Source organism: Carcharodon carcharias, chromosome X, assembly GCF_017639515.1.
Source record: "Carcharodon carcharias isolate sCarCar2 chromosome X, sCarCar2.pri, whole genome shotgun sequence".
NCBI lineage: Eukaryota > Metazoa > Chordata > Chondrichthyes > Lamniformes > Lamnidae > Carcharodon > Carcharodon carcharias.
Window position 1 is genome coordinate 21162335 of NC_054507.1, and position 23817 is coordinate 21186151.

Here is a 23817-nt window from a genome sequence, read left to right on the forward strand (position 1 = left end):
AGCGCTGAACCCCAATGCGCAGGCGCTGCTGCCACCATTTCCGGATCAGAGGTGAAACTGCCCAAAGCGCGGGAAAGGTGCAACCGGTCAAAATGGTGGCGGGGAAGCGGCGTCCGAAACCATCGAGAATACAAGAGACATCAGGTCAGGTCTGACTTTTCAACTAAAGGGAAGGGATTTCATTTCAGACTAAGACTTAGCAATTTATTACATCTGTTGAATTCCGCCATCAGTTGAAAAAAGTTAACCCCTCCCCCAAAACACAGGGACACACGCTCCCACCCACCCCCCAAAACACAGGGACACACGCTCCCACCCACCCCCCAAAACACAGGGACACACGCTCCCACCCTGTTTCCTCCCCCCCACCCCCCAAAACACAGGGACACACGCTCCCACCCACCCCCCAAAACACAGGGACACACGCTCCCACCCACCCCCCAAAACACAGGGACACACGCTCCCACCCTGTTTCCTCCCCCCCCCCCCACCCCCCAAAACACAGGGACACACGCTCCCACCCTGATTCCTCCCCCCCCACCCCCCAAAACACAGGGACACACGCTCCCACCCTGTTTCCTCCCCCCCACCCCCAAAAACACAGGGACACACGCTCCCACCCTGTTTCCTCCCCCCCACCCCCAAAAACACAGGGACACACGCTCCCACCCTGTTTCCTCCCCCCCACCCCCCAAAACACAGGGACACACGCTCCCACCCTGTTTCCTCCCCCACCACCCCCACCCCCAAAACACAGGGACACATGCTCCCACCCTGTTTCGTCCCCCACCACCCCCAAAACACAGGGACACACGCTCCCACCCTGTTTCGTCCCCCACCACCCCCACCCCCAAAACACAGGGACACACGCTCCCACCCTGTTTCGTCCCCCACCACCCCCACCCCCAAAACACAGGGACACACGCTCCCACCCTGTTTCTTCCCCCACCACCCCCACCCCCAAAACACAGGGACACACGCTCCCACCCTGTTTCGTCCCCCACCACCCCCACCCCCAAAACAGGGACACACGCTCCCACCCTGTTTCGTCCCCCACCACCCCCACCCCCAAAACACAGGGACACACGCTCCCACCCTGTTTCCCCCCCCCACCCCCCAAAACACAGGGACACACGCTCCCACCCTGTTTCCTCCCCCCCCACCCCCCAAAACACAGGGACACATGCTCCCACCCTGTTTCCTCCCCCCCCACCCCCCAAAACACAGGGACACACGCTCCCACCCTGTTTCCTCCCCCCCCACCCCCCAAAACACAGGGACACACGCTCCCACCCTGTTTCCTCCCCCCCCACCCCCCAAAACACAGGGACACACGCTCCCACCCTGTTTCCTCCCCCCCCACTCTAAAACACAGGGACATACGCTCCCACCCTGTTTCCGCCGGCCCCCCCCCCCCCCCCCCCCCAAAAACACAGGGACGCACGCTCCCACCCTGTTTCCTCCCCTCCTCCTCCCCAAAACACAGGGACACACACTCCTACCCAATTTCCTCCCCTCCCCCCACCAAAACACAGGGACACACGCTCCCACCCTGTTTCCTCCCCTCCCCCCAAAACACAGGGACACACATTCCTACCCTGTTTCCTCCCCTCCCCCCAAAACACAGGGACACACATTCCTACCCTGTTTCCTCCCCTCCCCCCAAAACACAGGGACACACATTCCTACCCTGTTTCCTCCCCTCCCCCCAAAACACAGGGACACACATTCCTACCCTGTTTCCTCCCCTCCCCCCAAAACACAGGGACACACATTCCTACCCTGTTTCCTCCCCTCCCCCCAAAACACAGGGACACACATTCCTACCCTTCTTCCTCCCCGCCCCCCCACCCCAAAACACAAGAACACACATTCCTACCCTGTTTTGAGGACTCGAAACGTCAACTCTTTTCTTCTCCGCCGATGCTGCCAGACCTGCTGAGTTTTTCCAGGTAATTCTGTTTTTGTTTTGGTTTTCCAGCATCCGCAGTTTTTTTGTTTTTATTTTTGACACACACTCCTACCCTGTTTCCTCCCCCCACAAAACACAGGGACACCCACTCTTACCCTGTTTCCTCCCCTCACCCCACCAAAACAAAGGGATGCACACCTACCCTGTTTCCTCCCCCCACAAAACACAGGGACACACACTCCTACCCTGTTTCCTCCCCTCCCCCCAAACACAGGGACACCCACTCCTACCCTGTTTCCTCCCCTCCCCCCAAACACAGGGACACCCACTCCTACCCTGTTTCTTCCCCCCACAAAACACAGGGACACACATTCCTACCCTGTTTCCTCCCCCCACAAAACACAGGGACACACATTCCTACCCTGTTTCCTCCCCCCACAAAACACAGGGACACACATTCCTACCCTGTTTCCTCCCCCCACAAAACACAGGGACACACATTCCTACCCTGTTTCCTCCCCCCACAAAACACAGGGACACACATTCCTACCCTGTTTCCTCCCCTCCCCCCAGCAAAACACAGGGACACATGCTGCTACCCTGTTTCCTCCCCTCCACCCCAAAACACAGGGACACACACTCCTACCCTGTTTCCTCCCCCCACCAAAACAAAGGGATGCACGCTCCTACCCTGTTTCCTCCCCCACAAAACACAGGGGCGCACGCTCCTACCCTGTTTCTTCCCCCCCCAAAAAAAACACAGGGACACCCACCCGTACCCTGTTTCCTCCCCCCGCAAAACACAGGGACACACAGTCCTACCCAATTTCCTCCCCTCCCCCACAAAACACAGGGACACACAGTCCTACCCAATTTCCTCCCCTCCCCCACAAAACACAGGGACACACACTCCTACCCTGTTTCCTCCCCTCCCCCACGCACAGGGACACCCACTCTTACCCTGTTTCCTCCCCTTCCCCCACCAAAACAAAGGGATGCACGCTCCTACCCTGTTTCCTCCCCCCACAAAACACAGGGGCACACGCTCCTACCCTGTTTCCTCCCCCCACAAAACACAAGGGTGCACGCTCCTACCCTGTTTCCTCCCCCCACAAAACACAGGGGCGCACGCTCCTACCCTGTTTCCTCCCCCCACAAAACACAGGGGCGCACGCTCCTACCCTGTTTCCTCCCCCCCACAAAACACAGGGGTGCACGCTCCTACCCTGTTTCCTCCCCCCCACAAAACACAGGGGCGCACGCTCCTACCCTGTTTCCTCCCCCCCACAAAACACAGGGGCGCACGCTCCTACCCTGTTTCCTCCCCCCCACAAAACACAGGGGTGCACGCTCCTACCCTGTTTCCTCCCCCCACAAAACACAGGGGCGCACGCTCCTACCCTGTTTTCTCCCCTCCCCCCACCAAAACACAGGGACGCACGCTCCTCCTACCCTGTTTTCTCCCCCCACAAAACACAGGGACACACGCTCCTCCTACCCTGTTTTCTCCCCCCACAAAACACAGGGACACATGCTCCTCCTACCCTGTTTTCTCCCTCCACAAAACACAGGGACACACACTCCTACCCTGTTCTCCCTACCTTACTCAAACACGTTTAAACATAAGGACACACTCTTCCCCCCCCTTGAACACATTTAAACAGATCGTGGCATAGTGATAATGTCACTGAACTAGTAAACCAGAGGTCCAGGCTAATGCTGTGGTGACATGTGTTCTAATCCCACAATGGCACCTGGAATTTAATTAATAAAACTGGGAATTGAAAGCTAGTCTCAGTAATGGTGACCATGAATATATCACTGATTGTTGTAAAAACCCATCCAGTTCGTTAATGTCCTTTAGGGAAGGAAATCTGCCATCCTTATGTGGCCTGGCCTACAGCAATGTGGTTGACTCTTAATTGCCCAATCAAACCACTCAATTCAAGGGCAATTAGGGATTGTCAACAAATGCTGGCCCCACTTGGCCACATCCCATGAAAGAATAATAAAAAAAGTAAACAGACACACTCCTACCAAGTTTGGCCTAAATAGCCAAGTGGTTATGGTACTGGGTTTGTAACCCCAAGATTAAGAGTTCAAATCTCACAATGGCAAACTATGAAACAATGTAACTTCATCTGAAACAGATGGAAACGGGTTTGTACTCGAAAGAGTTACAACAAATTGCTTGGCCTAAATAGCCAAGTGGTTATGGTACTGGGTTTGTAACCCCAAGATTAAGAGTTCAAATCTCACAATGGCAAACTATGAAACAATGTAACTTCATCTGAAACAGATGGAAACAGGTTTACTCAAAAGAGTATCAAGAGTTCAAGTCTCACAATGGCAAACTATGAATCAAGAGTTCAAATCTCACAATGGCAAACTATGAAACAATGTAACTTCATCTGAAACAGATGGAAACAGGTTTACTCAAAAGAGTATCAAGAGTTCAAATCTCACAATGGCAAACTATGAAACAATGTACACACTCCTACCCAGCTGTCCCCCAGACACCTTTAAACCTTGGGGATTCATGTGCTCACTGAATAATTATAACTCATTCATTAATGTAATGCCTTAATTTAGTAATTTGTGGATTGAGCTGTACAACGGAAAACATACCAAACAATTGGAGTATAATTCCAAGGAGCCGCTCTACGGTCTACCCTCCTGCACAGCGGAATAAATGCACACACACCCAAAGGTTACGCTACCGAAAAATTTGTAGTAAAATCATCTGGTCAGTCTAAAAAGAGCAAGCGACTCAAAAATAATCATATATCACATCAGCCCCATGTAATCTATTAAGTAATAGCGAGGCCCGTGGAGGGATTTGAAAACAAGGATGTGAATTTTAAAATCATGTTGCTTGACCAGGAGCCATTGTAGGTCAGCGAGCCTGGGGCGGGGGCAGACATGGGGCAGCAGAGTTTTGGATAACCCAAGTTGACAGAGGGTAAAGAGTGTGGGAGACCAGCCAGGAGTGCATTGGAATAGTTGAAATCCATAGCCAGTGAATGCCAGCTGAACTAAAATTTGAATATTTTGATCTGGCAACCACCTTGAACACCAGGAGGATTAAAAAAAAAAGGCTGCAAACTATGAAAAATATTGGTCCAAAACATCAACTTTATTTATTAAATTTATAATGCTTATACAAAAAGTAAATGGGCAAGCACATATAAAATTTACAAAGAATACCTTAGGGAAAGCTGAGGTATGTTCAAATGGATGCTGTGTACAATTTTGTTTTAGTCTGTGGTGAAACAGAATAAATGTTGGCTTCCACAATTCCAAGTCAGTATCAACCAAATGCTTCCAGAATTAGTGTTTTGTGTCAATTTCTAAGTTGCTTTGCTGCACCCCACTTGCAAGTCCTACATTACAACAGTGACTACACTTCAAAACCACTTCATCAGCTTTAAAAAAAGTTTTGAGATGTCTAGACCTCAGGAAAGGTGATATATGAATTGCATTTATATATCGCCTGTCCAAGCTATTTTACCCATCTGGTTCACTAATGTCCTTTAGGGAAGGAAATCTGCCATCATTACCCAGTCTGGCCTACACGTGACTCCAGACCCACAGCAATGTGGTTGACTCTTAACTGCCCTCTGAAATGGCCTTGCAAGCCACTCAGTTCAAGGGCAAGTAGGGATGGGCAACAAATGCTGGCCTTGCCAGCAACAACCACATCTCATGAAAGAATTTTTAAAAAATGTTTAAAATATTTATTGTTCAGAGGTGCACAGTAAGTTTGATACAGGCCTTTCACCCGAGATCAGGGTTCCCCACGGATGCTGTCAGACCTGCTGAGTTTTTCCAGCAATTTTCATTTTTGTTCCAATCTGTCGCTTACTAATGGGTGAAAGTCTCTCAGTTATAAAAGGCCTTATGTTAACTTGGTCAGTCACAACCCAGCTCCTAATGGCCCCATAGTATAAAACAGCCCTCAATTTAACAACTAGTCGGCAGTCTGATTGGCTGGTGTGGAAAACGGAAACATTTCACATTTGTACAATTTGGAATGTTTTGAGGTTTCAGCTGAGACGCATTGTTGGAGCAGAACAGAGGGAGCTTTGCTCTACATTTAACTGTGTTGCCTTGGAAGTATTTGATGCTGGATACTCAAAATAGAAAAAGTGTTCCATCCTGCAGCACTAACAACCTTCAGAAGTAGAAATTCACAAAAAAAAATTTAGTTTTAACAACTTCCACAATAATGAATTTTAAGGCCCACTTGGCAAAATTAATATTTTTAAAAACTTAAAACAAATTTTGACCAGTTGAGTCAGAGCAACACATCATTTAAAAAAAAGTTGCCACAGCCTAACACAACATTGTAACAATTAACGTCACAAAGAACAGAGCAACCATCTTATCATTTTCTTGCATTCTCAAGGAGGACAAAGACTTCAGGAATTTGGTTCCTTCAACGTTACAAAAGGTGCCGCTACATTCTTCATTTTTACCTTCATTTTGACAAAGTTAATATCGCTGGGCAGTGTGGTGCCAGCATTAAAACAGTCAACAGAAACAAACTGGTTCAGCTACACAATGCTATATACATTCAAATTTGAGCCTTTCCTTAACCCAAGGAACCAAGTGGACTTCTTAAAAAGGTGCAATATCCATTCTTTGTTGGAATACATTTATTTGAAAGGTGATGCTTCTTCACCCCACCACCTTTCAAAAGTAGATTCACAACTGGTAACTCAATAAACTTTCCCTTGTGACCTCATTCATTTCTTTCAAGTCTTTTAAAAGCTCACCTGTACCTGCTTCAGCATCCCCCCCTCTCCATATCAGTTTCCATTTTGTGCACAACATCCACAAGCTTTTAGAAAAACATCGGAGAGTACTTTTGTGAGGGGCGTTCTGAAAATGCTGATGGTTATTCAACATAGCACATGACTGACAGTGTCAGACCTGCTTCACCTGGTCAGATCAGATCACTACTGTCAAGTAATTTGAAATTTGATATATTAGAGGACATGAAGTGATGGACAGGACTTCTGGGAACAGCCACATCTAGATGCATCTTCTTCCCTCTCATTTCCATTTTAGTACAAACTTAATACTTGACTGACTCCTGAGAAAATGGTAAACTTTCAAGGTCCATTCAGGACATGGAAAGCTTCTGGATCCAAATAAGTTCAAGTTCAGAAATGAAAGTCGGATTTTAGGCACAATTGGAACGGAGCAGTCCAGGATTTGACTCTTTTTCGAAAGTAATTTCAGGGCAGCCTCGTAATGCTCGTACAGAAAGATAATCAGGAAAGGAGAATGTGGTGTTGCTAAGGATGCAGTCCAATGGGGAGATGGCACAAAAGTGGAGTTGAGGTAGATCCGTTATGACCTTATAGAATGGCAGAGCAGGCTCGATGAGGCTGTATGGTCTACTCCTGCTCCTATTTCTTATGAGGAGACACAGGATCTAGCTTAAAAATACAAGCTACATGACACACAGGTGGTAAAATCCTTTCTACCAATACTTGTAATTGGGAATCTATTTTAACTAATTTGAGAAAGAATCAAATAAAAGAGTACATCAGATGCACTTTTTTCCAAGTTGTTTAAAAGTCAGTCTGGTGTGGTCAAAGATTCAAAGGGAATACTGCAACTCCTGAAGAGCCATTCAATTTTTTTTAAAAAAAAAATCTCCACAAGGCTAAGTTGATTTTTACGTCATACATAACTAGTAAGAACAGATACCACACTATATTAAATCACAATAATGGCTCACTTCATTTGTGCTTGACCACCTTGTATGCAGGGCTGTTAAATTTGGGGCAAATATTTTTCACACAAGATGCCTGAGCAAAGGCTAAGAGAAGATTGAATAGATTTTTTAAAAATTAGAATTTTGATGGTGGACAAACAATATATTCTCCGATTGAGGAAGTTAGGCAAGAGGACATTAATTTTAAAAAATCTCAGTGGGGAAAGAGGTTCCTTTGCTCAGGTGGTGTTCTCAAACTATGGAATTCTTTGCTACTGGAAGTAGCTGACTCAGAGACCACTACATCTTGGAAAGGAAAACTGGGTGAATATCTGAAGCATAGGAAGATGCAGAGCTATGGGGGAAAAAGAGAACAGGACAGTGGAATTAATATTGGATTAGAGCAAGCACTGCTACTACGGCTGAATGGCTGTGCTTCTGTGCTGTAAACTTCTATGGTTTGTGCAACCAGAGCAGTAGCGAAATTCAGTCCAGATGGGAAATTATTCTGGATTGTTTTCTCCCCCTGTTAAAAGACATAAGAATACCATTCCAAAAATACCCAGGATACTTCAGGCTGAACCATTTTCATTTGAGTTTTCTGTTTTAATTATCTTTCACCATCACTGTCATAATATATATTATGACATATATGTGTGTAAATAAAATTACTCGAGAGAATGAACTTATAGTATCTTTTGTTTGCACAAGATATATTACGTCAACATTCAAGCCAGTTCACATTCCTATGTTGATATAAAAAGGAAGAAACACAAAGTAACAAAACATAGAAAGATATTAGTTTATCATTTCGTACCTCAGAGCTCGTGAAACTCAGTTAACCTATGAGAAGGGTTAAATAAGTAGTTCAGGAACAAAGATGATAATGCTAATGCAGCATAAGTCAAGCAACTGGACGTGTGACAAGGAAAGCCAGATACCAATTAGTCAAACAAATGTTAAAAATTAGTATCTACTAATGATAAACTTTACAGGTCCCTCCTTAATCTAGGTTTTAAATCCATAATGGCTAACTTGCAATTTGGTTTGGGAAATATAAATAGAGCACAATTAGTGTGTGGGTAGTTTATTAATACTTCACAACCAGTTACACCTTGCATCTCCAGCTGCAAACAATGTTAGTGTAATAGAATGCTTGTAACAGGTTCCATTAGGATTGTATTAGGGGAGCGGCTTCAAATTGCACAGATCTTGGTTTTGGCGGATGTAAACTGAACAAGAAAGTGGAGTCACTTCTGGGGGTAAAAAAAAAGGACCCACGTCCCAAAAAGTAAACAAGTCAAGGGAACAAATAATAGCAGTGTGCCTCAATCAGTATCAATTTGAAACCATCTACTGCACCAATCAGGGTCTTGTGGCACGATGGGTACCCTTGCCTCTGAGCCAGAAGCTCTGGGTTTGAGGCCATTAAGTCCTGGGGTGGGACAAGGAAGGTGTGTTCATAACACTGCCAAGCAGGTTAATTATCAACCTGCAAATTCTTCCAACTCCAATGGCGGGCAGTAAGAGTGGGAGAGATTCTGGTCAGCCATATGATGGAAAGAAAATTGGAGCCTTTACCATCACTATCCATAGCTCCAGACTATAACACGCATGGAAAAGTGCATGTTCCCACAGCAACTTGGACTCAGAGATCTGTAACACCCACTGCACTGTTATCACAATTCTCTTTTTAAACAGTCATCACAGGTTATTTTGGCAGTTAGGATGACTTCGATCCACTCTATGACTTGGATTTGGGGGCCAAGGGAGTGTCATACAAGCAGTAGTATACTGTTAGTCAGGGCTGTTTGGTAGAGATGGTCTTGCATCATTTGTAGTTACATAACTATGTAAGCATTTTTGGTGTCGTCATTACTGACAGCTGCCTTGAGCACAGTAATTTAGGTGAGCGAGATTTAATTTACCCATTGTAAACACGACTAAGATAGTTTGCATCTCAGCAAGCGTATCTTCAGTGGCAAGTGAGGTTACTTAACATGGCAGGAGGAGACTGGCGGTCCCTATATGTTCTCAATTCAAATGTGGAGTGTGACGTATTAGTTTAAATTCCCCAATGCTCCCCACTTAGTTTTAATTTATTTTTGACTGGTATTCATTTACCATTGTCTGAGTATTGAAATTGTGGTTATTGTCCATGAAACTACTGAACTGTGTTTGCTGAGGAGTGCTGCATTAATTTATGGAGAGGTATTGTTTCTCCCTTAGAGAATGCTCACTTATTTCTGTCCTTCATACAGATTTAGGTGGACAGGACTCGGGACTGGAGGCAAGAATAAAAGAAGATGGTAATTCTATTAGGGAATTGCCTCAAAAATCAAACACGCACCCCACTCTATCCTGCTCAATATTCAACATCATTTCAAACAAGTATTAATGTGTCAGTGGAGAATCCAACACTAAAGATGAGTGAGTTACCAGCATCTTCTGTATTGCAAGCTTCCATCCCTGGATCTTCTCGCAGGAGAGCTCGGTTCTGATGATTTTCTGATGGCAACGTTGAAGGAGTTTCTCTTCATTTCCTTTTGCTTTCACCTCAGGAGGAGAGATGTCTGTGTCTCGACTGGTTCCTTCTATGTGCCGGGGAGGGCACTATTTCCCCCGACGACATTATTCACCATTGGCACTGCCTGCAGATTCACCTTGGACATTTTGGGAAGAAGTCAGTGAATCTGTGAAGTTCAAACCCAGATTACACAAGTCATTTCTCCCACCCCACTCAATAACTAAAATCAGATCATGAAGTTATAATATACGATGGACTAACACAGGTAACTGCACCAATGCATTCAAGCTACAGCAAATTAAGAAGAGCAGGGTGGGGAGGTGGAGAGAGAACTGCTTCTGCTTGGACTAAGATGGTATTTGCACCTCCCCTGTGGGAATAGAGGCTAGCAACAACCGCACACAGCAGGCAAACAAAAGGGAGCAATGGACAATCCTCAGATGCTGCAACAGCAGCATTTTGCATTTGCTAATGCACTATTTTGTGTCCGCTTCACACCAAGGGGAGGATCATTGTAAGCCAAAGAGCAGCGAGGTGGGTAAACCTTAGTGAGGGGTCAAGTTACCCCATACACTGAAGAAAGAAATTCCATTCCTGTCTTCGTCCAACTTTTGCTGCTTTGCTTGTGATATATCTCATATGAGCAGAAGGATACAGATACTTAACCATCTTGGCTTAGAAGGGGGAATTGAATAACTCTGGCTTTGTCTGCTGTCTTTCCATCAGAGTCAAATCCCAACATTATTACTAGAGCAGAGAAAATGGCTCTGGATGGCCAAAAACAAAAATCCCAGTGACTGCTTGGGGCAGGGACGCAGTTTAAACTGTCAGCACACAAATGTTGAGAGTGCTTGTCCAGAGAGGCTGACAGCTCTCCAAGCTTACTGGCTGCAGGATTTGCAATTGGCTCTGGTGAGCTGCTGAAGAAATGAAGGATATTCATAATGACACCAAACCCAGTCTTCTAGGCAGCAGGACTGCACACTGGGAGGGGAAGGAGTGGAATTCAATAACCCAATGTCCAACATAAAATACTTAAACCCCCCTGTCCAGCTCAGCATCCTGGAAAGCACTGACACCAGCTCATGCAGTTTGTGTGCAAATCAGTGACACAAAATTAGGTTGTAGTGCCACCTTGCACCATTTTAAAAAATTTATTCTTTCACGGGATATGGGTGTCACTGGCTGGGCCAGCATTGATTACCCATCCCTCATTGCCTTTGAGAAGGTGGTGAGCTGCCTTCTTGAACTGCTGCAGTTCCTGTTGTGTAGGTACACCCAAAGTGCTGTTCGGGAGGGTGTTCCAGGATTTTGACCCAGTGACGCTGAAGGAACGGTGATATATTTCCAAGTCATGATGGTGAGTGGCTTGGCGGGGAACTTGTAGGTGGTGGTGTTCCCATGCGTCAGCTGCCCTTGCCCATCTAGGTGGTAGAGGTCGTGGGTTTGGAAGGTGCTGTCTGAAGGAGCCTTGGTGAGTTGCAGTGCATCTTGTAGATGGCACACACTGCTGTTACTGTGCACCGGTGATGGAGGGAGTGAATATTTGTGGATGTGGTGCCAATCAAGTGGGCTGCTTTGTCCTGGATGGTGTCAAGCTTCTTGAGTGTTGTTGGAGTTGCACTCATCCAGCCAAGTGGAGAGTATTTCAGCACACTCCTGACTTGTGTCTTGTAGATAGTGGACAGGCTTTGGGGAGTCAGGAGGTGAGTTACTCACTGCAGAATTCCCAGCCTCTGACCTGCTCTTGTAGCTACAGTATTTATATGGCTAGTCCAGTTCAGTTTCTGGTCAATGATAACCCCCAGGATGTTGTCAGGGGTCAGGACTCCTGTCAGGAGTCAAGTGAGGGAGTAGCAGAATAAACAGGATGTTCATTAAACTCTTCGGCTCACACCCAGTCATTGGCAACCCCACTGTATTTTGACAGTGCACAGCCTAAGGGAGTTTTGCTCTGGAACTGCATCATTTGTATTTCCCCTTTACCTCAGCCAGATTTAACAGAAAAAAAGAAAAAAAATTTTGACCTGAAATTCAAGACCAAAGTTACATGTTAACCAGACGTATCTGTAAAAAAAAACTGTTCAGAGCTGTACTCTAACTGGTGTCCACCAGCTGGACCTGTAGTTTACCTGGTGGCACCAGGTGAGTTTAGCCTTGTTCGAGAGATGGTACTTCTTAAATATTTCAGTAAACTCAAAGAAAGGATGCCAAAATACAAGTTCGCTGAAGTATTCTATAGTTTGCGATTTCTAATCCATTTTAAAGATTTTTACAGAATTATTAGCCTGGACAACAACAACAGAACCTAGAGCATGTTAAACTGTCCTTACAGACCATGTCTCTTGCCTCAATTACTGGACAATCATCATTGGCTGGGGTTGCACTAGCGGAGGACATATTTAGCTGGGAGGAGCTGCATGTTACTTACTTTCTGGCTGCTCCAGGCAACTGTTTTCTGGAGTCTTGCTCTCCACGGGCGGTCTCGTCCACCTGCTCGCTCGATGAGTGGCCATTTCCTCCAGATTTCTCATTACTGTAATGGAACCCTTCTGAGACTGGGCCAGATTGTTCATTTCTGCACTCCTGCAGCCAAACAGTTAAGAATCAACAAGGCAGCTAGGAATATAGGAGGAGTAGGCCAATCAGTCCCTCGAGCCTGCTCCACCATTCAGTAAGATCACAGCTGCTCAGATTGTGGTCTCAATTCCACTTTCCTGTCTGCGCCCCATAACCCTCGACTTCCTTGTCTATTAAAAAATCTAACTCAGCTGTGAATAAATTCAACGACCCAGCCTCCACTGCTCTCTGGGGAAGAGAATTCCACAGACAGGGAAAATTTCTCCTCTTATCAGTCTTATTTTCAAACAACATCTCCTAGTTCTAGTCTCCCTGACAAGAGGAAACACCCTCCCAGTATCCACTCTCATAAGACCCTGAGGGGATTTGGATGTTTCAATAAGATCACCTCTCATTCTTCCAAACTCCAATAGGTAAAGGCCCCACCTGTTCAAACTTTCTTCATAAGATAAACTCTTCATCCCAGGAATGAGTCAAGCAAACCTTCTGAACTGCTTCCAATGCAATTAGGGCAAGTTTCTATATCCAAAGCAGTAACACAGTCTTAAGTAGCAGTAACTTTCAACTGATAGTAAAGACTGGTTGAGTGACGTTTAGGATAGACAGTCTCTGCACTACTTGTAATAGTTTTCTGTAAAATGAAAAGATAGGGAAAACTATCTTCTGCTTGTTTTCATTTTAAGGAGGGCACCAAAAATGGACTTCGGTACTCCTTTAGACAGCTGCGCCTCAAAACCCAACTCTTAAAAGAAAACCTAATTCTCGGAATATGAAGACCACTAGCAAGGCCAGCATTTATTGCCCACTCTAGTTGCCCTTGAGAAGGTGCCTTCGTGAACCACTGCAGTCCATGTGGTGTAGGTACACCCACAGTGCTGTTAGGGAGGGAGTTTCAGGATTTTGACCCAGCGACAGTGAAGGAACGGCGATATATTTCCAAGTCAGGATGGTGAGTGACTTGGAGGGGAACTTGCAGGTGGTGGTGTTCCCATGTGTCTGCTGCCCTTGTCCTTCTAGATGGTAGAGGTCACGGGTTTGGTAGTTGCTGTCGAAGGAGCCTTGGTCAAGTTGCTGCAGTGTAGATAGGACACACTATGCCAGTGGTGATGGGAGTGAATGTTTAAGGAGTGGGTAAGGTGCCAAGCAAGTGAACAGGTGGATGTTGTACAGCTTCTTGTGCCTTGTTGCAGCTGCACTCATCCAGGCAAGTGGAGAGCATTACACGTTTATTTGAGAATGTTTGCGCTGATCAAGAGGCAAGACATTTGATGCTGGTGAGACAACACTTGCCTTTTCAATCAACAAGTATCAGTATCATCACCCCAAGCATGCAGTGTAACTGGCACAAGTCAAACATGAATTTATACTGTAAAGGCAAAATACTGAGGATACTGGAAATCTGAAATGAAAACAAAAAATGTGGGAAAAACTCAGGTCTGACAGCATCTATGGAGAGAAAGACAGAGTTAATGTTTCAAGTCTGTATGACTCTTCTTCAGAGCTAAGAGAAGTAAAAATTGTGGGGAGGGGGTGGTGGTGGAGCAGGTGAAGCTGGATAGAGGGCCAGCGATAGGTGGAGGCAAAGGAGAGATTGCCAAAGGTATCATAAACGAAAGGTCAAAGGGTGTTGGTGGTGGTGGTACTGGCTAAAGAAGTGCTAATGGTGACATTAAGAATAGAAAGTGCTGTTCATGGGAGCTTGCTGTACACAAATCAGCTCCTCCATCCTCACCCCTTTTTTCAATATTCATTTTTATTTTTTCCCACTTTAATTATTATTTTTTAAAATTTTCATTTTTATTCATTGTTTTATCCCCACTTTTTAGCCTATTTTCAATCTTTTTCCCCTGCCACCATCCCCTCCCCCACCCACTAGTGCCATCTGTCACTTGTTCATGTTGTTCTTTCCAGAATATTACCACATTCTGCTTTCTACCCTTAATGTCACCATCAGCACCTCCTTTAGCCAGTACCACCACCATTAACATCCCTTTGACCTTTCGTTTATAACAACTTTGGCAATCTCTCCTTTGCCTCCACCTATCGCTGGTCTTCTATCCAGCTTCACCTGCTCCAACCCCCCCCCCCCCAAACAGTATAAATTTCACCACATTTTTCCTTCTCTTTAACTCTGAAGAAGAGTCATACGGAGTCGAAACATTAACTCTGTCTTTCTCTCCACAGATGCTGTCAGATCTGCTGAGTTTTTCCAGCATTTTTTGTTTTTGTTATGAGTTTATATTGAGCCTGGAGGCATTGCTGGAGTAGTCTACCAAGTGCTTGAAGTACAAATACTTGCTTTGTAGTGCAATCACCATTGTTATGCAGGTAAATGTAGCAGCCAATTTTTGCACAGCAAGCTCTCATGAACAGATAAACTGCTCTTGATGGTATTAGCTGAGAGGTGCACGTTTACCCAGGGCATGGGGGTGGGGGAAACCCTGCTCTTTGCTCTACACATTTAAAAGCAAATGCACTCAGCAGACAAGCCACCTACCTGTCAGGTAGAACAACACCACTGTGACTGACAGAACGTTTAACCTGAAAATTGAAAGAACAAATGGGAAAAGAAAACAAGTGAGCTTCCGAAATTCTGAAAGCACAACTCTTAGCAACACACTACACTTTGTTCTTGCAGGGTTTCTATATTATGTCGGTGAACTCACCCGTTATACCTCTGATAATATTACAGTTTCCTTTAATCATCATGCAGCTCAACCGGACAAATGAGAGATTTAACATCAATTACATAAAGTTGAATTCCAATTAAATTGTAAGTTTATACAATTCAAAACACAGTATAAAAGAAGATGTTATAATTTGTTGCTCATTCAATGAGTGAAGGAGGAATCTGAAGCCAGTCTTTCCTTCAGGACATGGACTCCCCTTTCCCTCTCTCCCATATGGTAGAAACCAGTTCTTATATAGAGTTAAGAATAATGCCCTAAACTTTCCCAAATTAGTAACAGCTACTCTCATTTACAACCAAAGGATACAGCTCATTGTGACAGGGTTCCAATATTAACATAAGAGGGTGACACTACATACACAGTAGATTTGTAACTCCTTGTTAGATAGTCCTGATGCTTCTGATTTTATATTAGAAAAAGGTCATGGCACCCCCCCTCCAGTATTAAATTAGGTTGAGTATGGGCGCTATCAAATAGCAGTCTCGTGACATATATTGGCGCATCAGTGTTATGGAGCACAGAGCAGTGGATTTGGGTTCATGTCCTGGAATTGCTGTTGGGCAAGTGCTACATTGCCACAGGTACCAGCCCAAAGAACAGGGTGAGAGGCAGACCACACCTGTCACAAGACACATTGCCCATGCACAGGGCTGTACAAAACCTGCCCTTCCCTCAATCAGGAAGCCTGCTACAGGGATGAAAATAAAATTGAGATATTTTAATAAAGTCCCCTTACCCTGCGAAGAGGTGTGGAGGTAACATGAGCAACTGGGGACTCTGGGGGTGAAAGCAGCTCCGGGGATATCTTCACGCTTGCTATTTTCATACAGTCCTCGAGGGTATTTATAAAGGTATTGCACGTGGCTTTAAGCAAAGAAGAAGCCTCATTCATTTTCTGAAAGAGAGACGCACATTTATCCATAAATATGCACAAATACCAGTGTAGTTTTTCTTTTTGTTACACACAGGGTACAGAGATACTTTGACTAATCAGAGAGTGAAAGTGTTAATAAAAATATCTTGGAATATCTCTTGAAAGCCCTGGGGTTTTCCAAATGGTACACAAGCAAATGTTTAAGTTTAAAATCACCAGCAGCATTGTCACCGAGCAAAAGATTGAGCCTTGTTCTTTAACAGCTTTGTACCTTGGCATGGATTTCTCCTCTTTGGCAATGTAGGTTCTCAACGGCAATTTTTCTCCCCAAAAGACAACATTAAAAATTTGCTGAGCACAATCCCCACCCCCTTCAATGATTCCAGCCAGAGTCTCAGGAAAAGCAGCTAAGAGTCAACCACATTGCTGTGGGTCTGGAGTCACATGTAGACCAGACCAAGTAAGGACAGCAGATTTCCTTCCCTAAAGGACATTAGCAAACCAGATGGGTTTTTAGATGACAAATCAATGATAGTAATGGTGACCGTGAAACTGTATTAATCAAATTTAAATTCCACCAACTGCCATGGCAGGATTTGAACCTGTGTCCCAGGAGCATTTGCCTGGGTCCCTGGATTACTAGTCCAGTGACATTACCACTACACTACCGTCTCCTCCCAGATTGTATCATAGTGGGAGGGAAGGGGAAAGAGGCCAGACAAAGTTATTGAAAAACAGTTCCAGTCAATAATTGAAGATGAGGTGGTTAAAAGGGGAAAGTAAAAGGAGCACATTTTATTCACACCATCCTTGTTCATATATGTATTGAAATCAGAACATTTAGAGTTACTCCCCATTGCTAAGCCAAACTCTGGTCTCCCGAATGGGAAATGTCCCAAAGCAGCTTCCTTGAAAGCAAATCTGGGCAGAGAAGCAGGAAAGAATGTGATTTTTGCACTGCTCTGGGGGCGAGCTACAAACAGGTGTTAAGAAAATCATGCTTTAAAATCGAGTTTTGTAAGGGAATTAAACCACATATTCCAATTCTGCAGCTGTAACATTTCTGTATTAGCTCAAGTATCATTTGTAACCTTAGCTTGCATATTTACTTGTAACTGTACTGAACTAATCAAAACTAGTCTCTCAGCATTGCTTCGCAGACAGAGCTTTTAAGAAGATTTGTGCTCAATGACTGCAGGCCCACTGTCAGGCCTAACCATGACCAACAGATTCTCCCACAGTGGGTGCAAGATGCTGCTGGGGGCTATTTGATCTTTCCTTCCTCACCTCTTCTCTGCCATGCTGGTTTTTCGCTCGGTCTCAAAGATGTCTGCAGCACTCCCGATGTAGCGTCTCCAGGCATCATGTTCTGGGACCTGCGCTTCCCATTGACGATGGGCAATGTGGCACACAGAGAGGGACTTCTTGAAATGTTAGCGCGGGGCTTCTCTGTTCTGTTTACCAATGGTCAGCTCTCTGTACAACACGAGCTTGGGCAGGGGGCAGCCGTCCATCTGGACAATATGACTCGCCCAACATAGTTGACTTCACAGAAGAATAGCCTCCATGCTGGAGATGTTGGCCGTTTCCAGGATTGTGTGTTTGTGATGCGGTCCTGCCAGTGAATCTCGAGGATACTACGGAGGCAGCACTGATGGAAGGGCTCTAGAAGGCGTACACAATGGTGGGACTCATGACTCAGCACTATTCGGGAGGGCGGTGAGGACTACAGGTTTATACACCTAGAGCTTGATCGGTGTTCTGAGGCTGTGAAACTAGTACATAACAAAGTGTCCGAATGAGAGAGAAAAGTGTCTTACTTAGGAATGCTATAGATTAGGAGCCAACACCAGATGGCAGTGAGCAATTCAAGAACAATTACTTGCTGTGGTAACTGGTTAATTGGCTCAAATTGTTTGTAAAGGAGGGGACTAATTAACAGTTTAGAGTACAAGAAAGGAGGGAGCTTGGCCTAAATAGCCAAGTGGTTATGGTACTGGACTTGTAACCTCAAGATCAAGAGTTCAAATCTCACAATGGCAAACTATGAAACAATGTAACTTCATCTGAAACAGATGGAAACAGGTTTACTCAAAAAGAGTATCAAGAGTTCAAATCTCACAATAGCAAACTATGAAACAATGTAACTTCATCTGAAACAGATGGAAACAGGTTTGTACTCGAAAGAGTTACCATGAAAACATTTAAAAGATTATCAAGAGTTCAAATCTCACAATGGCAAACTATGAAACAATGTAACTTCATCTGAAACATGGAAACGGGTTTGTACTCGAAAGAGTTACAAGAAAGGAGGTCAAAACCATGTTCGTTGCAGGCAAGAGAAGAAAGATCCAAACAGAAGGGATTGCCTCTTTCTAGGGATCCCAGTACTACAGAAATATGTAGAAACTATAGAAATTTGAAGTCTACAAGACCAATCCAGTCCAGGTTTTTGAGTGCTCCCTTGTCCATAGCCAAAACAGGGAAGTATAACCTGTTAAACTGTGATAATTACTATCTATAACTATCGCTAGTTCTGTTGAAGGGTCATGAGGACTCGAAACGTCAACTCTTTTCTTCTCTGCCGATGCTGCCAGACCTGCTGAGTTTTTCCAGGTAATTCTGTTTTTGTTTTGGATTTTCAGCATCCGCAGTTTTTTGTTTTTATAATTACTATCTAGTTAGTCAGATTTTATGCTTAATATTTATCACACCCCAATTCAATTTATCACACCTGCTACTTGTATGCTAGTCTGTGACAATTTTGTTCTTGGACTCACAATCCAGAGGCCTGGATTATTAATCAGAGAACACAAATTCAATTGGCAGCTTGAAAAGTGACCATTAAACAGTTGGATTGTTGTTTTTTTTTTCTTAAAAAAGGGTTCACAAATGTCATTTTAGGGAAGGAATCCTGCCATCCTTACCCAGTCTGGGATAAATGTGCCTTCAATTCAATGCCGATGTGGTCTAGCAAGCAACTCACTCATGTCGGACCTCTACAATATTAACAAAACTGGACAGACCACTTGGCACCGAATTAAGGTGGACTTGTTCGGGGAGGGGAGAACGTTGGCAGCTTTAGAGTTGTGGCTCTGGATGAATGCCCAGCAGCGTGAAGTACTCACATGTGGCTTTACTCCGGGAAAAGATCAAACATGATGCCCACACAGTTAAACAACTTCCTGGAGCTCACGGTCTCTAATTCAGATCTGTGTTAGCCTATAATTAGTCGTGTACAGATGAAACATTTTCGTTTCTTAAATTAAAAAGATGTGGCACATGTTCATTATTTCCCTTTACCCCCACAGCAACATTCTACTGAACTGACAGCAGCACCAGCTTAGCCACTCAGACACAGTAAAGCACAAGATGGCTTGAACTGGAACATTACTATTTACACAGTAACCCAAGCAGACATACAAAGCCAGCATCTCGTTCCTGGAAACCAGGAAAAGTGCAACCAACCAGCAGTGACTGCACTACTCTCAGGCAACAACAATGCCTAACCTATATCCACAATGATCTCTGGTTTTGAATGCAAAATGAAACTGCAAACAATGTTAAAATAGGCCACAAAGTACATATGATACCCTATCAGGGCAACCTCCTGCATTTGGATCATACTTTTAAATGTAGTATAATGCCCCAGGCACCTACACAAGAGCAGTTATCAAACATTTTGACACCACACTATGGAAATATTATAACAGGCCACCAAATGCTTGGTCAAAGAGGCAGGTTTTAAGGAGCATCTTAAAAGGAGGAGGGTGGCGTAGAGAGGTTGACGGAGGGAATCCCAACATTCAGATCCTTGGCAGCTGAAGGCACGGCCACCAACAGTGGAGCGATTAAAATTGGGGACGTGTGGGAGAGCAGAAATCTCAGAGGGTTGTGGAGCTGGAGGAGAGAGCTTGGGAGCGGTGAGGCCATGGAGGGATTTGAAAACAAGGATGAGAATTTAAAAGAGATATTGCCAGACTGGGAGCCGATGTAGGTCAGTGAACATAGGGGTGATGGGTGAGCGGGATCAATTCTCAACAGCAGGCAGACTCTAACAAGTCAGGAGTATGTGGCAGTCACAGTCTCCAAGCCTCCAACATTAATACACTGGCATCAGTTGCCCTCAGATTTACCCAACACACATGACGCACAGGATCCAAAAATCCCACAGCTCAAAAAGTACCATATCTAATTCAACATATGTGGGCGGGGAGGTGCAGTCCCATGGCTAATACATAAAACACATTATACTAACACAAACATATGAATTAGGAGGAGTAGCCCACTCAGCCCCTCGAGCCAGCTCCCCTATTCTTCAGGGGAGGTGGTGGCATAGTGGTATTCTCATTGGACTAGTATTCCAGAGGCCCAGGGTAATGGTCTGGGGACCTGGGTTCAAATCCCACCACAGCAGATGGTGAAATTTGAATTTAATAAATATCTGGAATTAAAAGCCTGAAATCATTGTTGTAAAAACCCATCTGGTTCACTAATGTCCTTTTAGGAAAGGAAATCTGCTGTCCTTACCTGATTTGGCCTACATGGGACTCCAGACCTCTAGGCCCACAGCAATGTGGTTAACTCTCAAGTGTCCTCTGAACTGGCCTAGCTCAGGTGTATCAAACTGCTACAAAGTCTAAAAGTTATGAAACTGGATGGACTACCTGGCATCAACCTAGGCCCTTCAGTGTCACTGGGTCAAAACCCTGGAACTCCCTCCCTAACAGCACTGTGGGTGTACCTACACCACATGGACTGCAGTGGTTCAAGAAGGCAGCTCACCACCACCTTGTCAAGGGCAACAAAGGATAGGCAATAAATGCTGGCCCAGCCAGCGAAGCCCACATCCCATGAATGGGGGAGAAGGTGATGAGCCGCCTTCTTGAACTGCTGCAGTCCATGTGGTGTAGGTACACCCAAATTGCTGTTAGAGAGGGAGTTCCAGGATTTTGACCCAGCGACAGTGAAGGAACAGTGATATATTTCCAAGTCAGGGTGGTGTGTGACTTGGAGGGGAACTTCCACGTGGTGGTGTTCCCATCTATCTGTTGCCCTTGTCCTTCTAGATGGTAGCAGTTGTGAGTTTAGAAGGTGCTGTTCAAGGAGCCTTGGTGAGTTGCTGCAGTGCATCTTGTAGACGGTACACACTGCTGCTACTGTGTGCCGGTGGTGGAGGGAGTGAATGTGGATGGGGTGCCAATCAAGTGGGCTACTTTGTCCTGGATGGCGTCAAGCTTCTTTAGTATTGTTGGAGCTGCACTCATCCAGGCAAGTGGAGGTTATTCCATCACACTCCTGGCTTGTGCCTTGTAGATGGTGGACAGGCTTTGGGGAATCAGTAGGTGAGTTACTTGCCACAGGATTCCTAGCCTCTGACCTGCTCTTGTAGCCACAGTATTTATATAGCTAGTCCAGTTCAGTTTCTGGTCAATGGTAACCCTCAGGATGTTGATAGTGGGTGGTTCAGTGATGGTAATGCCATTGAACGTCAAGGGGCGATGATTAGATTCTCCCTTGTTGGAAATGGTCATTTCTGGGACTTGTGTAGCGTGAATGTTACTTGCCACTTGTCAGTCCAAGCCTGGATATTGTCCAGGTCTTGCTGCAATTGGACATGGACTGCTTCAGTATCTGAGGACTCGCAAATGGTGCTGAACATTGTGCAATCATCAGCAAACATCCCCACTTCTGACCTTATGATGGAAGGAAGGTCATTGATTAGGCAGCTGAATATGTTTGGGCCTAGGACACTACCCTGAGGAACTCCTGCAGTGATGCCCTGGAGCTGAGATGACTGACCTCCAACAACCACAACCATCTTCCTATGTGCTAGGTATGACTCCAACCAGCAGAGAGTTTTCCCCCTGATTCCCATTGACTCCAGTTTTGCTAGGGCTCCTTGATGCCACACTCGGTCAAATGTGGCCTTGATGTCAAGGGCAGTCACTTTCACCTCTGGAGTTCAGCTCTTTTGTCTATGTTTGAACCAAGGCTGTAATGAGCTCAGGAGCTGAGTGGCCCTGGCAGAACCCAAACTGGGCGTCAGTGAGCAGGTTATTGCTAAGCAAGTGCCACTTGATAGCACTGTTGATGACCCCTTCCATCACTTGATGGAGTAGACTAATGGGCCAGTAATTGGCCAGGTTGGAGTTGTCCTGCTTTTTGAGCACAGGACATACCTGGGCAATTTTCCACATTGCTAGGTAGATGCCAGTGTTGTAGCTGTATTGGAACAGCTTGGCTAGGGGCACAGCAAGTTCTGGAGCACAAGTCTTCCCTCACCAAATATCCCTTTAAACGTCTGTCACTACATCTCTATTGACCTATCCCTTAACTTCATTTGCCAGTCCACTTTAGCTAGCTCTGCTTTCATGCCCTCATAATTGCACTTATTTAGTTTAAAATACTAAAATTGAATCATATCGCGGTCACTGCTACCTCGAGGCACCTTCACCAAGTGATTATCAATTAATCCTATCTCATTGCTCAATACCAGGTCTAGTATAGCCTGTTCTCTGGTTGGCTCCAGAATGTGCTGTTCTAAGAAACAATCCTGAAAACACTTTGAATTCCTCATCTAGGCAACCTTTTTCCATCTGATTTATCCAGTCTATGTAGATTAAAATCCCCCATGATTATTGCTGTACCTTTCTGACTAGCTCCCATTAATTTTTCCTTTTTACTCTCCCCTACCGTGTGGTTATTGCTAGGGGGCCTGTACACCACTCCCAAAAGTGACTTCTTGCCTTTATCATTTCCCATCTCTACCCAAACTGCTTCTACATCCTGGTTTCCTGAATTTAGGTCATCCCTCTCTATTGTGTTCTAAAAGTCAATAGTGATCACTTAAATAATCCATACATCATTATAAAAGTAGGAAACTCTGGTAAAGTTCTGGTAAAACTGGAACAGCCAGTTTTTTTTTAAAGTTAAAGAATTTCTCACAACAAGCACTTTACATTTTTTTCTTAAAATTCTTCCTGCCCCAAAGAGCCAACTCTTGTTCCAGGCTACAGTTCCACAGAACCCCCTGGTTCTTCATCTTGATCCTGGACAGCGAATGCTGGAAGCCAGCCCACCCACAATGTCTCAAAATAGGCACCAGGGAGGGATGGAGGCCATGCAGTCCCACTTTCACATATTCAAACAGACCTCCATTCCACCATCTAACCCATCCTCGAGTGAGTTATAGGTTTTTTTGCTCCACTGCTCAACCAGACTGGCTTTTCCAAGTGTGAACCACTCTGTACAAGAAGCTGCCTGAGTGGCTAGCACAACATTATACAGATACTAATGGATAGTATGAAGAAAGTGGTGAAAGCTTATGGAAGGAAAATTAATGTTAAAAAAAGGCAATGGTCGTGAAGATTGGAAGAAATAATGGCAGGAGAGAGCAAATAAATGGTCAATAGCTGGAACCAGTTTCACTATTTAAGAAGCTGGTCAGATGATAGTTACTGCCATCCTTCGACAGCACCTTCCAAACCCATGACCGCTGCCACC

At 45.1% G+C, this 23817-nt stretch overlaps 1 protein-coding gene across 1 annotated transcript in view; it reads right to left on the minus strand.

The window, feature by feature from the left end:
* Positions 1-5532: 5532 nt before the first annotated feature.
* Positions 5533-23817, minus strand: part of LOC121273166 (pleckstrin homology domain-containing family A member 3-like) — a 28060-nt gene continuing 9775 nt past the window's right edge. Inside the window, exons 5-8 of the mRNA XM_041180142.1 lie at positions 16174-16332; positions 15245-15288; positions 12599-12753; positions 5533-10303 (exon numbers count right to left, since the gene is read on the minus strand). Coding sequence (XP_041036076.1) covers positions 10272-10303; positions 12599-12753; positions 15245-15288; positions 16174-16332 — 390 coding nt within the window. The 3' untranslated portion in view covers positions 5533-10271. The remainder of the gene's footprint in view (positions 10304-12598; positions 12754-15244; positions 15289-16173; positions 16333-23817) is intronic.